Consider the following 15235-nt stretch of genomic DNA (forward strand, 5'->3'; position numbering starts at 1 on the left):
ATGGCATGGTTGAACTAATGACTTGCAACTTGGAGGCAAATTAGATGACACTTAGATACCTACAAAGGTAACGATTGTAACGATTGTGTTGGATGCTTTGAAATTTTGATACTGTATCAATTATCAAACAATGCCATTATTGTACTTGGGCAAGATTAAGGCTATAAGTTAGTTGCTTGATTTGAGGAATTTCAAGTCAGTTAGGGTTTGGGTCCATTGAAAATTTAATAACTTCTCAACCTGGCCCAATCCAAAGCTAGATAAGTTTATTGTTATTTCTTTTTTAGCTTCATGTGGCTACAACTCGCCAAAAGACCTTACCAATTGGTCTAATTAGTACTGTCATATGGTGCACAAGTTACCTCCACATGTTTGGTTAGTTACCAATGAGATCAATGTTTTGAATAGATGTACTTAGTTTGACTTAATGACATGTTCATTTTTTTTGGGGATTTTGAGAGGAGGGAAAATTAGTCAATGGAATTTTGGTTCTTATTGGTTAAGATCCAAGATACCCATGTTTTCTTTTTAATTTATGTGGGGTCCATGAAAATTTTATTTTCCTTTGATATCATTTACCCCATGGATAAATAACTTTCCCACATAGGGAAAAATTGTCAACACTTTTGATGAGACAAACCTGCCCCTTTTAATAATGAATCTTTATAACTAAAATGGTTAGTCTTATTTACTTGGGAAATACAAAAACATGAAAATACCTAACCAGATAAGCAACTTCCTGAAAAGTGAATGAGACATTCGAAAATTACTATGAAGCGCACAAAATGGATTAGTAAGTAGGGGTGTAAACGGGTCGAATTCGAATCGGATCAGGCAATATCCGAATTCGAATCCAATTAGAAAATCCGATATCCAAATTCGATTAGATATCCAACAGATATTGAAAATTAATATCCAAATTCGAATCCAATTAAATATTTGAATATTTGATTCAATTCGAATTTGATTAATTATTTATTTTAGATAATTAATAAATATTTTATTGATATAAAGTATATAAATATATAAATTATTTTTATAACTTAATTATTATATATAAATTATGTAAAATATTTTATATATTATACATAAGAATTAAATAATCGATCTAATTCGGATATTTATTGAATCGAATCAGATCATCCAAATTCGACCGATTAAATATTCGAATTATTCGAATTCAATTCAATTATATCAAATACCAAATTCGAAATCAGATTTTGGAACACCGTTTACACCCCTATTAATAATCACCACACACCTGGTTTAGCCCATCTTTGACGGAAACCGTACTGAGTCAACCTATCAACCGAAACTATCAATTATCAAGCAGTAGTAGCCGACGACTGGCCGCCCCAGTTACAAAAGATTCCTAAAAACTCCACATATAAATTTGTTCTTTGACTTCTTTCCCACGAATATCTCCCTCTAAATTTCTCTCTCCGATCACAGAAAAAGCCGCAACGATTTCTGCGGTTCAGAAAGCCAGAGAGTGGGGGTTTCTGTGGGATCGGATCTAATAAGTTCGTTCAATGAACAATTGTTAAAAAGTGGTTTTTAATTTTTTCGGGTAGGCTTCAAGGGATAGGTGTAAGAAAAAATATTCTAATGGGCAGGAGATCCGGCCCATCTCAATTGTAGATAGATGGACCCACTTTTATAAATGAGATCCATCACCGGGGACCATAATAAAGTAATAAAATTATACTGTAATAGGATAATAAATAAAATCATATATTTGGTACTGAAAATTAATGTAAAATCAGAAGAAAAGAAGAGTAAGCTTGAAAACAAGCTCTTTGTCTTCACCACCCAATCCAAATAACGAAGCACCCAAATAACGAAACACTCAAGACCAAGATGAAAAGCTGCTTTGCATTTTCAAGCTAGCTAATACCAGTTAATGGAAGATAAGATCTGAGTATGCTCCTATGGTTAACAATTTCCAACCAAAAAAATACAGTAAGAAAAAGAAAGAAAAAAGAGGCCTTTCCCCGGAAAAAGGATCGTCCCCCACCGCCGGCGATGATGTTGGTTACAGCAGTCATGGTACCGGCCTTGTCATCCTCGGCAAGATATGAACAGCAACAGCTTGCAATGCCGGTGGTGGATCCACAACCCACAATTGCGGTGGTCTGGCGACGACATCCACCACTGCAATTCCGTCACCATGTGAACGAATAGCACAAACCTTACCCCCGCCGGCTGCAATTTGCACTACTCCTTTGAGATGGGCTGACTGAAAGAGCTCCTCCCAGCAATCCCCATAAGAATTGTATCTCCTGAGCATTCCTTTGGTCTCATCAACCACGTATAGCACATCCTCGTCCATCGACGCGGCCGGCCCATTCCAACCCACCAGCATCCCCTCCGGCATCTCCTCCCACCGGTCCTTCTCCACGTTGTAAACTGTTCCTTCCTTGGGTGCATCCCCGTGCACGTTAACCATACAAAGCTTCCCTCTCCAACCGACGGCCCTCACGGCCTCCCGGCTAAACCTCCCATGCTTGAGTGCAGAAACCTTCTCCCACTCCCAACCCGAACAGTTGGTGTTCTTGTTTTCCAAGTCCCAGCGCTCTGCAGACCGGGCTACTTCTCGGTTGTAATGCGACCCTAAGCCGCTCACAATATACACTGCTCCCTCGGCGGAGCCCGTGGCGCACCAGCGGCGTGGGGCGGAGATCGTGGGGCCGAGTAGCCATTGCTTGGAAACTGGGTGGAAGACCAGAGGGCTGGAAAGGGCGGGCTGGAGGTGGTGCGTCGTAGCCGCAAGAAGAACGAGGTACCCCGAGACTGCAACCGATTGAATGGGAAGGTTTCGTGCTATGAAGGATGGGTGTCGGAGGAGAACCGGCTGGAGGAGGTGATCTGGCGGGGGCGGTGGAAACTTATGCCATGATGATGAGATGGGATCAAACGAGAAGAACTCTATTGAATTAGAATGGTTTTGATTAACACGAGAGGTGGTGGAGGTGGCTGGGTCGAGGTTGGAGAGGAGAGCATAAAGAGAAAGAAATGGAGGGAAGGAAGGGGAGTAGATGAGACGTCGCCATGAGCGGCAGACGGAGTAGAGGAACATGGGAGGGACAAGTGAAAGGCAGAGCTGTGAGAGATGGTCGGGAAGTCCTGGTAGCAGAGGCTGGTGGTTGTGCTGCCCGCCCTGATCGTCTATTTTTCGGCGTTTTCCGCCGACCATAGTTGTGGCGTTAGCCATGGTTAGTTGGACCGTGCTACGCTGTGAATTGGGACGAAACCGACGAAGGTTTGTTTCTACGGGTCCAGCCCCAATTTTGGCCAGGTTCTAAACTTCTATAGGTGGATTGGAAACCGGTTAGAGAAGGGAAATAACCCCTGCCTTGGGATTGAATTTACTGAACTGCCAAACACCATTTTACCCTGGGATTTTTAATCTTGAATTTTCTACCAACTTTATAGACCTTGAAGCTTCAACCGTTGGATTGAGATTTGGAAGTGCCCTTGAGGATTTATTTAATTAATTAATGGGGTGGACCCTTGTATGAAATTTGGATGGTTAGAATAGAATGGAATTCCTTCAAAGTTATATGGGTCATCATAAGTTATTTATTAGCCGATCAACTGTCAAAGGAACGAGTTGCTTTTGTTGGATTCAATGCTACAAAAGCTGTAGAGCTTTAAAATTCTGAGGTGGTAAAGCTCCCCACTTGGATTGAAGGAGGAATAAGAAAAAACTTGATCAGTAGAGTGAAATTTAAGTTTGAATGGGGAATAAGAAATCCTTGATAAAATTTGTGGGTGAGGAGTGAGAAAACAAGAAAAGGAACCTCACAGTTTTGTGTCATTTGTCCTCCACACATGAGTCAAATTTGTAATCCAAAAGGCAATGGATCACATTATTTCTAAAAGCTTGTAATTTAGCTATCAAGGAAGTGACTTTTTTTTTTCGTATTGCATTTTTAGCATAAAAAGTAGAAATAAAGGAATCGTTTGTTTTCATTGTTCTTGTTTGGTAAAGGCAGGAAGTGCTTTTGTTTTGTTTGATAAATTTAATGAGATCTTTTCTAGTAATGTTAGTAGTGGGCCGCCTAATCTTAAATTTGAATAGGACAAAAGGCATCATAAGATAAGGAAAAAAAATATGACCAAACAGACTTGATCAGAGTTATTTTGTTGTTTTATCAAAATACTGTCATATCTAGCCAATATTTAAGAATAATCCACTTCGATATACTAATTGCAAAAAAAAAAACATTTTAATATGACAGTAAATTATCATTGAATTAGCTATTTTTTATAGTATTTAAACTAGCATATTAGACCGGATAGTGGACCAGCAAACCAATTAGCCTTCCGGATTTATCTCATCAGGATCGACCAAAATTGTTTAAAATTACAAAATGGTAGGGTGCAACTTGGGCAGGCTTGGGTTTGACTAGGGGTGCTCACGGTTTAGGAAATCGAACCGTGGGTCTTTTTTTGAATCAAACCAGTATTACCGGTTTTTGGAAAATTGGTAATTCGAACCGAACCAAAACCAGTCAGTTAACTGTCGGTTTGGTTCACTGGTTTTCGGTTTTTTAGTTTTTATAATATACTATAAAATATATAATAAAAAATTATAAATATATAAAATATTATATTTTAAATAATATATAATATATTATAATATATATTACATATTTATTAATTTATAATATACATAAATATATAAAAAAATATATAGAAAAACATGTATATCGGCCGGTTCGATTAACCGCCGGTTTTTTATATTGGTTAACCGAAACCGAATCGATACCTTTGGTTTTTTAAAAACACCAAACCGATCGATTCAGATAACCGATTTTTTGGTTTGATTTCAATCGATTTTTCAGTTATTTTTGCTCACTCCTAGGTTTGACTTTTGTCAAAATTTAAATAGGCCCGACCTGAAGTAGTGTAAAATACTAATTTGGACCAACCCGAATTTCATCCCTACAAATGGACATCTTTAGTTCTACGTTTCTTTTCAAAATTAGATTATATAATGCTAATTTATATATTTATTTTTTATTAGTGCATGCATAAACAGCTAGCCATCAGCGGCGGGGGTATATACAAGAAAAGGGAATTAGGGCATTATTGTCATTAGAGTAAAACTTTAATGGCCAGTTGTGACCATACACGTACTATTTAAAGCCTCAAGTTCTAAAAGGCAAATCCAGTGTACGTGTCATACCTAGTGTCACATACATTAGTCCCCAAACTTTAAAATGTCACAATTTAATACCCAAACTTTTAGAGTATGATAATGTAGTACCTGTCGCTAATAGTATTTGAAAAAGATATAAATGTCCTTCAAGTGTTATTTAATTTTTTTTATCAACCATCTAAACGTTGACAAAAAATTAATAGTCCCAAATATTTGTCTTTACCATTCAAGAAAGTTGGGGTCACGTTTGAGTAGACATTCTAGTGACCCCAACTTTCTTGAATTAAAGAGGTAAGAATTTGAGACTATTAAGTTTCTGTCAATGTTTGGATGGTTGATAAAGAAAATTAGATGACACTCGAAGGGCATTTATGTCTTTTTCAAATACCACTTAACGGCTGGTTAACAGATAGTTAACAGTAGGTACTAGATTGTCATGTTTTGAAAGTTTAGGTACTGAAATGTCGCATTTTAAAGTTTGGAGACCCAAGTGGCACTAAGCCCAAAATACAGGGTACTAATCGGGAATTTTCCCAATTTGAAACAAAAACTTGTTTTGATGCTTAGAGCCCAAAAAGGCCAAAATGTGTGTTGTGTGTAGAGAGAGAGAGAAATGTAAAAATTCTTTAAATGAGGAAAAGAAGGAGATGTTGAGTGCTTCAAGAAAGGAGCCTTTACCAGTCCGCATGCATCCTTTTCAATAGAAATCAAGGATATCCTCTAATTGTCTCTATGGTTATCTCTTGACTTTTTTATTTCATCTCCCACTTTTTGGATGTATTCTCTACTAAATTGACTACACCTGGCAAGCAAGTCTTGTTAAATATATCCTTCAAAAAGCTCAACAGATTTTGAGAGCTTGAAGAACATTTGATGATGCATAGATCTTCCATATACACTAGCTTTCTATTTTCAGTCAAAGTTTCATTTGAAGCTTCCTATTTTTGGGTCACTACAGTTTTTTCGATTTCTTAGCTCTTTGTTATCAAAAGAAAAAAAAGACTAAGGCTCCGTTTGATTTGTGGAAAGATTTGGGTGGGATGGGAAAAGATAGGATGGGATGGGATGGGAAAGTGTAAAAGGGGACCGAAATGGCACTATTCACCTTCCTCCTTCATTCGAGACGAACAAAGGCAAGTCAAGCAACGACTACTCTCTTCATCTCCCACCTCTAAAATGGCATTGTTCACCTTCCTCCTTCGTTCGAGACGAACAGAGGCAAGTCAGGCGACGTCTACCCCTTCTTCTTCTTCTTCTTCTCGTTTCAACCTCTCTGTTTATTCCCAATTGCCACTGTAACTTGTATGACCTCGAGGTGACATTGACGTCGACGTCGAATGGTCGCGATCGACGACGTTATTACCTGAACTTTCAAATGGTTGCGATCGATGACATTGATTGCCATTGTAACTTCTTCTTCGTCTCGAATGATCTTCCCGAAAGTTATTTCTTGAATTTTCGAATGGTTGCGATTGGTGACGTTGACACCGTCGTCGCTACCACCTTCAGCAGGGTTGTGCTCTTCTAACTCTAACAATGATGATCCCACTGGCATGGTTGTGCTCTGACGTCACTGCCACCTTACGGGAGGAGGGAGGGAGGAAGGAGATCGTAACTCGAGTTTTCCCACTGGGGTCACACTATTTTGGTGTGACCTCGAATCCACGATTTTGGGATCTCGCATCCCACCTTTTTTTCATTTCATCCCCCTCTTTCCCTCAAAACAAATATGAGAAAAGGGAATATTCCCTTTTTCTCATCCCATCCACGATTTTGGAATATTCCCTTTTTCTCATCCCCATCCCACAAACCAAATGAAGCCTAAGGATCTGTTTGGTTTGTAGATAGAATTTGGATCGGAATCCCCAGGAATTGGAATTAGAATCACCTATTCTTGATACTTGTTTGGTTTAGTCGAGAATTAGAATCAGATTCTGATTGTTGTTGTTTGGTTCATTTAGATTTGGAATTGTAATCAATTGAAAATTTTCAATTTTGTATTAAATTATTTATTATTTTATTATTACTTTATTGTTATTTTATGAATATATAATGATATTATTATTTAATAAATAATAATTTTGCTTTTTATTATTACTTTATTATTATTATATTTAATAATTAATATATTTATTTTTCTTGTTATTTTTTTAATATTTTATTATTAATATACTATTTATTATTATTATTATTATTATTATTATTATTATTATTATTATTATTATTATTATTATTATCTAATTATTAATTTAGTAATGTTTTATCAATTTACTAATATTTGGGTTTGGGGGTTTTTGTCCTAGATTCTTTACTTCTTGACAAACTCTAGAATGGGATCCCATTCCCTAGGGGGGCCTAAAATGGTTATTCCCCCATGGGGGAATACTATTCCACCAAGATTGGGAATCGAAATCCTATTCCTGTCAAAGAAACCATGGTTTTCAAAACCAGACTGGATTTTCCATAAAAACCATTGATTTTGGTCAGTAAACCGCTGACCTGGGCGGTTAACAATTCAAATCGTTTGAGTGGTTTTCAATTTTTTTATTTTATTTTTGTCAAAACGGGCTGGCCGTTCAACTTGGTAACCGAACCCCTGACCAATTCAGTCTCCGGCTCGATTTCAAAAACCATAAAAGAAACAATAGGATTCAGACCATTTCAATTTCAATTCTAGGCACTTATTATAGTAAACCAAACAAACTCTAAAATTTGGTCTTTAATCTTTTAAAAGCCCAAAAAATGCCCGTGGAAGATTTACTAAACACAGCCTAAGATTGGATGGTAGAATGATACTCAGAAAAAGTTTGGTTGCAAAATTAGTTCATTTTAAATGCAATTATTTTGATGGATTATGGATTTCTGACTTATAACTTTCCCATTCCTGGAAAAAATTAATAGGTCTATTTATGTAAAATGGGTTGTGCCCAAATCAATATATCTTCTAATGGGAAACTTTTATAGAGGTATTGTTCTGCCCCTCAATTGAAATCAATGTACGTATGAGCTCAACACTTCATTCCAGTCCTAAAAAAGGGTTAGATATTATCATATTAATTTCTTATAACAGTTAAAAAAAAGAAAAGAAAAGAAAGAGAAGAAAGCTTCTATGCATTAATGTGCAGTTGTTTTAGAGTGAATTCATGCATGTCATCAATATATAGAAAAATAAAAAATGTGAATAATCAAGTGGATTGTAATTAAGATGTCGAAAAGCGACCATTCATTGTGTCATATCCTTATCCTACAGCTTGATGGTATTCATGAGCAAGGCAACGCTATAAGATAAACCAACCAAAGGTTGATGGAACCCAACTTCATTGATTTCATGAAACAACAAAACAATTTTAAGCAGTTCAATCTTCAATGTAAGAATGACAAAGGGATGAGATACAATCTCGAGTGAGATCAAATTGATGCTGACTTTTGCTTGATCCTAACTCAATCCTTCCTGAGAAAGGAGGTGCATGTGGGACATGCAATAATATGTTTTGAGGGAACAATAGTTTCTTCACTCAAAAAAAGGCAGAAAGGAATATAAAATTTTGTATTTTCATGTAATACAAGATAATATGCATGACTATATTATTATATATAAAATGGCTACTTGTGTAAGTATATTGTTAATTTATATATTTATCTTTATTTGTATATTTGCACAATAAGGCCCTCACACTAAGGATACTGAGTGATGATCCATATAAGGAAGATGGTCAAATCCATGTCCAACTGAAATGATAGACAAGCCCAAAAAGCAATTCGTGGAATTGCTTTTTATTTTATTATTGAATTCCATGTACCAACCTCGAGTTTGGTAGTCCCATGTCCAAATAATAAGGATAGAATGAGTTAGGAGTGGTTTAGGGTCCTGGTCCCCCCACTCCCAAGGAGAGAGAGAGAGAGAGAGTGAAAAGGGGAAATGATGAAAGTTGGTTCCATTTACTACTTAGCCATCAACTAGACAACTACGGCTTCCTGGAAATTGTGAGGTAATGGTTGAATGTTGACAGGTCTTTGAAGTTGGAAGTGTTCTCTGTAAAACATATATATTGTCCATGGATCACCCATCAAGCAGTTCTTTTGGTATTAAATCAAACATCAATTGTACAACCTAAAGCAAGTAACTAGCAAATACAGATACTTCGGAGAAAAGAAAAAGTAAAAAACAACCTTGCTAAAGTACTAAATCGAATAGAGATTATATCTCTTAATTAGGTTCCCGTTTGCATGGGAGGGCTTTAAGCATTGCAAGGGGAGAGGCGGAGAGCTGTCCTAAAGTTATTTTTGGAAGAAACCCAGAAGACGCTTACATTAAGCTGAAAAATCAACCTTCCGGTGAAACTGGTTTTGGTAATTTCTCTCAGTCAACGCCACTCGATCAAATGATGAAGCTCTCCCAAATGGGTCCTAAATAAGCTTGCTTTTAAAGCAGTATTAGAGTTGTTATAAACACAACTGAGTTTCTCAAGTGGAGAGAGTAAGGAGGTGTTTGGTATAATAACATTGCATTGTTATGGTATTTTGAGTTGATTAGTACAAATTTGTAATAAAATTTTTTTATTTCCATCTAAAACATCAAATTTGATTTTTCGTAGAAATGACATTTGTTCATATTCGATGTAGCAACACATTTCTCACAAATTTGTATTGATCGATCCAAAACACAAAACAACGCAACCCCATTACACCAAATACCCCTAAACGTTTTGAGAGGTTTTCTTTATAAATAATTAAATTTAATGCATAAATCTCATAAGAACTCCAAGGTCATGACCTAATGGGAAAGTCCTCCTATTGAATCCCAAATTTTTAAGTAAATGATTTGAGGGTTTGAGAGAAGAAAGAAGAAAGAAGGCTCATGGTTCTATGTCATAAGAGAGAATGAAAATCCATAAACAAGGAGAAGAAGGAGAGACAGAGTGTGGCAGATCGACTTTTAAAGCTGAAACACAACTGACTAGGACTCTAACTTCGGGGGTTGGTTGGAAGTTGCTCAGCCATTAAAACTTAAAGACATGCAGCTGCATTGGTCGTCAAACAAGGCAAAGAGCATCAAAACAAATTAAGTATCATGTGGATTGCAGCTATTCAACCATTCACACCCTCACATGCCGTCCATGACGCGCTTCCACCCATGTTAATTGATACCGCCGGTGTTGGTCTTGTTCCATTCATTCCTGCCTCCCAACTTGTTCACATCAGTGCACCATTCTTCCTTTTGCATCCTCCAAACGAGTTCACATTGGCGGTCCACAGGTGTTTTACATGCACATCTCGGCATGCATTGGTAATATCTTATTCCTGCGTGTATTATAAACATCTCTCGATGATGATATCATCTATTTTAGTATATCATCTAGAAATGTTTCTAATACATGACAAAGATATGATGTGGGATATTGTAAGGCCCCATCTCAGATCTGTACTCATATCTTATTGGGAGATATTAATAATAGACGGTTAGAACCCCAAACTATCCTCCCAATACAACCCAATAAAGAGAAGAGAGTTTTATTTTTTCAATTTTTTGTCCATTAAATCAACACAAAAGGAAAAAGTAAAAAATAAGGGAAAATGATCACCAAACAACTAATGGAAATTTACGATCCCAAGTTGTTATTTTCCAAGCAAACATGCATAAAGTAGGGGTCCATCCCTTTTTCTCTCCTTCCAAGAAAAGAAAGAAGTGGAATAGGATCTGCCCATCCATCTCTATCAGCAAATTTCCGCCACATTGTTATTCTAACCAAATTAGTTGTAGTTAGCAAAGTGTGGATCTTATACAGTCAACAACCCCTCTCTCTCTTTCTCTCTCACACACACACACTGACAAGGTTTTCACTTTTCACGATGCCCTTCACTGTATTTAATCCTTTTAGACTAGCGTCCATATTAATGATCCAAAAATCAACTCCATCCGGATCTCCTGTCCAAAATAACTCTACCTACAAACCACGTCGTGTATCAAGAACATCTCTCATGAATAATAACATAAAATATGATGTTACCGATGCGTAGCTGCGATGTCATGTGGGTGTGGCAGAGTTCTTGTGGGTAGAGAATGCAAGCTGCCACAAAATCATCATCTCTGAAAAACCTCCAGGGTTCCATTGGCCGGGTAGCCCAGAAGGCTTGGCCATCAACTTGGGCTCAAGCATAAATTTGAGGCCCGTAGGCTCAGACTTTTGTAATTAATAATTAATATACTAAAATATATATTAGCATTTACTAATATATAATAATAATAATAAGTTTTGTTTGGGTCTTAAATTTACTTTTACTTCCTTTTTAGATCAGGCTTTGGGTTTTGTATAAGAATCAGTTTTGGGCTTATCAATAGGCCCAGTTATCCAGTTAGGATTAGACTCGGAACTAGATATTTTTTATTGATAAGTAGTAAAGCCCAACCCACCCCAACCTATGAACTTTGAACTAAGGCTGCATTTGTTTTCGGTGTAAATGTACATTTACACAGATGGAATCGAGACACGATGGTTCAGTGAGAGTGTAAAATATAGACCAACCATTGTGTCCATTTACACTCGTCCTATTTGGTTATATCAACATAAATGGAAGTTAATCTGTTTTCTAGTTTGTTGCAGCAGGAGATTTATTAGAGAGATGGTGCTCATTTACACTTGTCCTGTTTTTTTACATCAACATAAATGGATGTTACTCTGTTTTCTGGTTCTTGCAACGAGAGACTTATCAGAAAGGTAGAAATAGAGAGAGAGAGAGAGAATCGGGGGAGAAGGAGATTGATCAAAGATTTCTTTTCTCCTCTCAGAATCTGAGAGACAACCATTGCCGGCTACGGTTGCTCGTGTTCTCTCCAATTTTATTTTTCTCTGCTCAGAATCTGAGAGATGACCATTGATGATGACGACTGCTTGTGTTCTCACCGATTTTAGTTTTCTCCGCTTAGAATCTGAGAGACAACCATTGTTGGTGGTGGTTGCTCGTGTTCTCACAGGTTTTAGTTTTCTCCGCTCAGAACCTGAAAGACTACCATTGATGATGACAGTTGCTCATGTTCTCATTGGTTTTAGTTTTCTCTACTTAGAATCTAAGAGACGACCATTATTGGTGATAGTTGCTTGTGTTCTCACCGGTTTTAGCTTTCTCCGCTCAGAATCTGAGAGACGACCATTGGTGACGACGATTGCTTGTGTTTGTTGACCAGATGAGAGGGTGTTTGGAGAACAGAAGCCTTAGGCCCTATTTTCATATGGAGAGAGAAAGAAGTTTCATTGAGTTTAGAAGAAATGGAGTTTTACATCAATTTTATCGATGTAAACTTTTCACCAATTTTCAAGGAAAACACTGACAAAAAATGGATTTTTACCATGGTTTTCAAAACCGGACCGGACCGGATGGTCGGACCGGGAACCGGCCAGGTGACCGGTTCCATTTTCTCCAAAAACCAGATTTCCCCCAAAACCGTTGATTTTGGTCAACGAACCGCTGAAATGGACGGTTAACCGTTCGAACGGTTTTGACCATTTTTTATTTTCTTGTCAAAATAGGCCGAGCGTTCAATTCGAACGGTCGGACCGTTCAACCCAGTAACCGGTCCGGTCATTAGGTCGGTTTTAAAAACCATGATTTTTACACCAATTTACGAGGTGTATTATACCTCTACCAAATGCTTACAAAATTGTACTGGGGTGTATAGTTTACCCCATTCTCATTTACACCTCAAACAAACGTGGCCTAAAGAATAAGATGGAATGAGGCAAGAATGAAACTTCCATGTGTAAGCCTCTCATTGTCATTGTAGAGATCCAAATAACCTAACAGTAAAGGGAAGATAAAAGCTTTACAAAGAACACAAAAATAAAATCACAAAAAAAGGAAGTTCTTCAATGTAAATAATGTTTTTAACAAATGTTAGAGCACAAACATTTATGATTTATGAAAGATGGAGAGATGCATTATATGATTTAAAACAAAAACATGTATTTTCAAATAAAAAATTTAAAAATATATTATTTATTTAAATTTAAGAAATAACTTGTTTTCAAACTAGATGGTTGTAATTTAATTTTGGAACTTACAACAAAAAACAAAAAAGTGAAAAACAATTCACATTGAATAACAGCCCAAAAATAACTTCTAATGGGGCTAGGACTTCCCTATTTTCTTCTTTTTTTTTTTTCTTGAGATCCAAACTTAAATCATATTTCACTAAAAACAAAGGCATGATTTACAATCAAATCATAGACGTAATGATAAAGTGGTTCCACCGACCACATGAAGATATTTAAATTAAGATCAGCTGAACCCCCATAAGTGCCGAACCAATGGCAATAACAATGCCTCATACCAGTCATAAATGCTAAATGAGAGAGTGAGTGGTTTATGGGCCATTTGTATTTAATGACTGACATGAAAAGTTATTATTGGTTTCACAGCCCACCACACAGCCATTGTGAACTCAAGATGTTTGGCATATGACAAGCAAAGGGGAAGACAAACTCTTGCTCCCTAATACTGTTGGATGATTGATCTTTGAGTAAGTCAAATATTATCCTCGTCCTAAAGAGTTTTGTCATCACCAATGCATTATATTCTAGAATAATGGTATCTGATTGTGCGAATTTGAATTCAATCATTTTAATTTTATATACTTATGTATGTATAAAGTTCATTTTAATATTAATATTGCTTTTTAGTAGCGTGTCTTTTTGTGTGGTCTTTCGGCTGTTTATAAATCGGGAAGATCAATTTTTGGTCTATTCTTGTTTGGCTCGTGAAAGATTCAGCCACCAAAAGATGGTGTACCAAAAAGACGTGAGAAGCTCATTTCGGACTGATTTTGGGAAGCTTCTTGCGTCTTTTGCGTTTTAATCTTGCACAAAAAGATGCGGGCAGATGCACAAAAGGATGCATGACTGTCAAACTATCTTCGGGATGCCCAGATCTTATATCAAAAGCCCAATGCATCTTTAACTGTCAGAACTATAAGAAGATCTTTTAAAAGAGACGCACCAAACATACCCTAAATTTTTCATATATCATAATTTCATATATGACGCACCTTGCAAGTTGCAACGGATGCATCATGGGTTTTACCTTAAAACAAAACAAAAGAGACTGACAACCTTTTGCAGACGGGCACATGTGATAGGGCAAAAACGGGGTGGTGCATTCATGTCTTTATGTCTGCAACTTGGGTCCACAAAAATGTCACTTTTTGTGATAGGGCAACTTAGGTCTGCAACTTCCACCAGATAAGCTAACCATTGGTTGAGGGATAGAGATGACATCTAAGGCCCATGGCGACATGGATGAGCAGGTGTTTGATATTTGATATTTGACTATTTCTGGACTCTTCTAGTCTTTACTTCTCAAAAGAAAAAGTCAAATATGAATCAAAAGTAAATCAGAATTTACATTCATCCTATTTGCAGTCTCATGCTTTTCATCAATGCAAATATAAAATTCACACTGCAAAAGTTTCAAGTAAAAATAGTAATGATACCAAACACAACCTAAAGTAGTGGGTTTGGGGGCCTATGCTGAGAGACAAAGGTTTTCATCACTCCCCAAATCTTCTAAACTAGCAACTAAGCAAATGTCCTTGGACCCTAGCTAGCAGGACTGGACCCAGTAGACACAACATAGTAAGCACACTCAATGAGTACTTAATAAATATTCTGACAACTGTCAGAAGTTGTTTTTAATATTTTTCAATAGTAAGCTGGGGGTATTTTAAGGGACATATGTGAAGTGCTTACAATGGTGTGCCTACTTGATCCAGCAACCTCATCCCACACACCCTGCCCCTCTCACTCCTCTATGTGACAAAGAAATAGAACTACTAAAGCAATAATCAAAGAGAACTTCAAAATTCTAAAGCTAAATATCTTGGGAGTGTTAAGAAAATTCATTGCAAAGAAGTTGGTTAAAAAGCTAATCTATTGTTCATCGGTGGGTAGGGTGAAAGTTTTCTTCTAAAATGTTTTCTCTTTAGTATAGAGCATGTTTTTAGCCTTGATCATGTTATAATTATAAAAGAAGGGGGAGAATGAAACTTATCATTTTGGTGCAAATCAAACCACTATA

The 15235-nt window shown here is 36.8% G+C and overlaps 1 protein-coding gene across 1 annotated transcript; it reads right to left on the minus strand.

The window, feature by feature from the left end:
- Positions 1-1715: 1715 nt before the first annotated feature.
- KUF1 (KAR-UP F-box 1) lies at positions 1716-3937 on the minus strand. The gene has a single exon (XM_010278656.3). The coding sequence runs from the start codon at positions 3212-3214 to the stop codon at positions 2045-2047; it is 1170 nt and encodes a 389-aa protein (XP_010276958.3). The 5' UTR covers positions 3215-3937; the 3' UTR covers positions 1716-2044.
- Between the last annotated feature and the right edge of the window lie 11298 nt (positions 3938-15235).

The sequence above is a fragment of the Nelumbo nucifera genome, chromosome 1, assembly GCF_055504915.1.
Source record: "Nelumbo nucifera cultivar China Antique chromosome 1, China Antique-T2T, whole genome shotgun sequence".
Taxonomy (NCBI): domain Eukaryota; kingdom Viridiplantae; phylum Streptophyta; class Magnoliopsida; order Proteales; family Nelumbonaceae; genus Nelumbo; species Nelumbo nucifera.

What these genes read in the sequence shown, in the direction of transcription:
- KUF1 (XM_010278656.3), bottom strand. Translation starts at nt 3,214, where the DNA reads ATGGCTAACGCCACAACTATGGTCGGCGGAAAACGCCGAAAAATAGAC.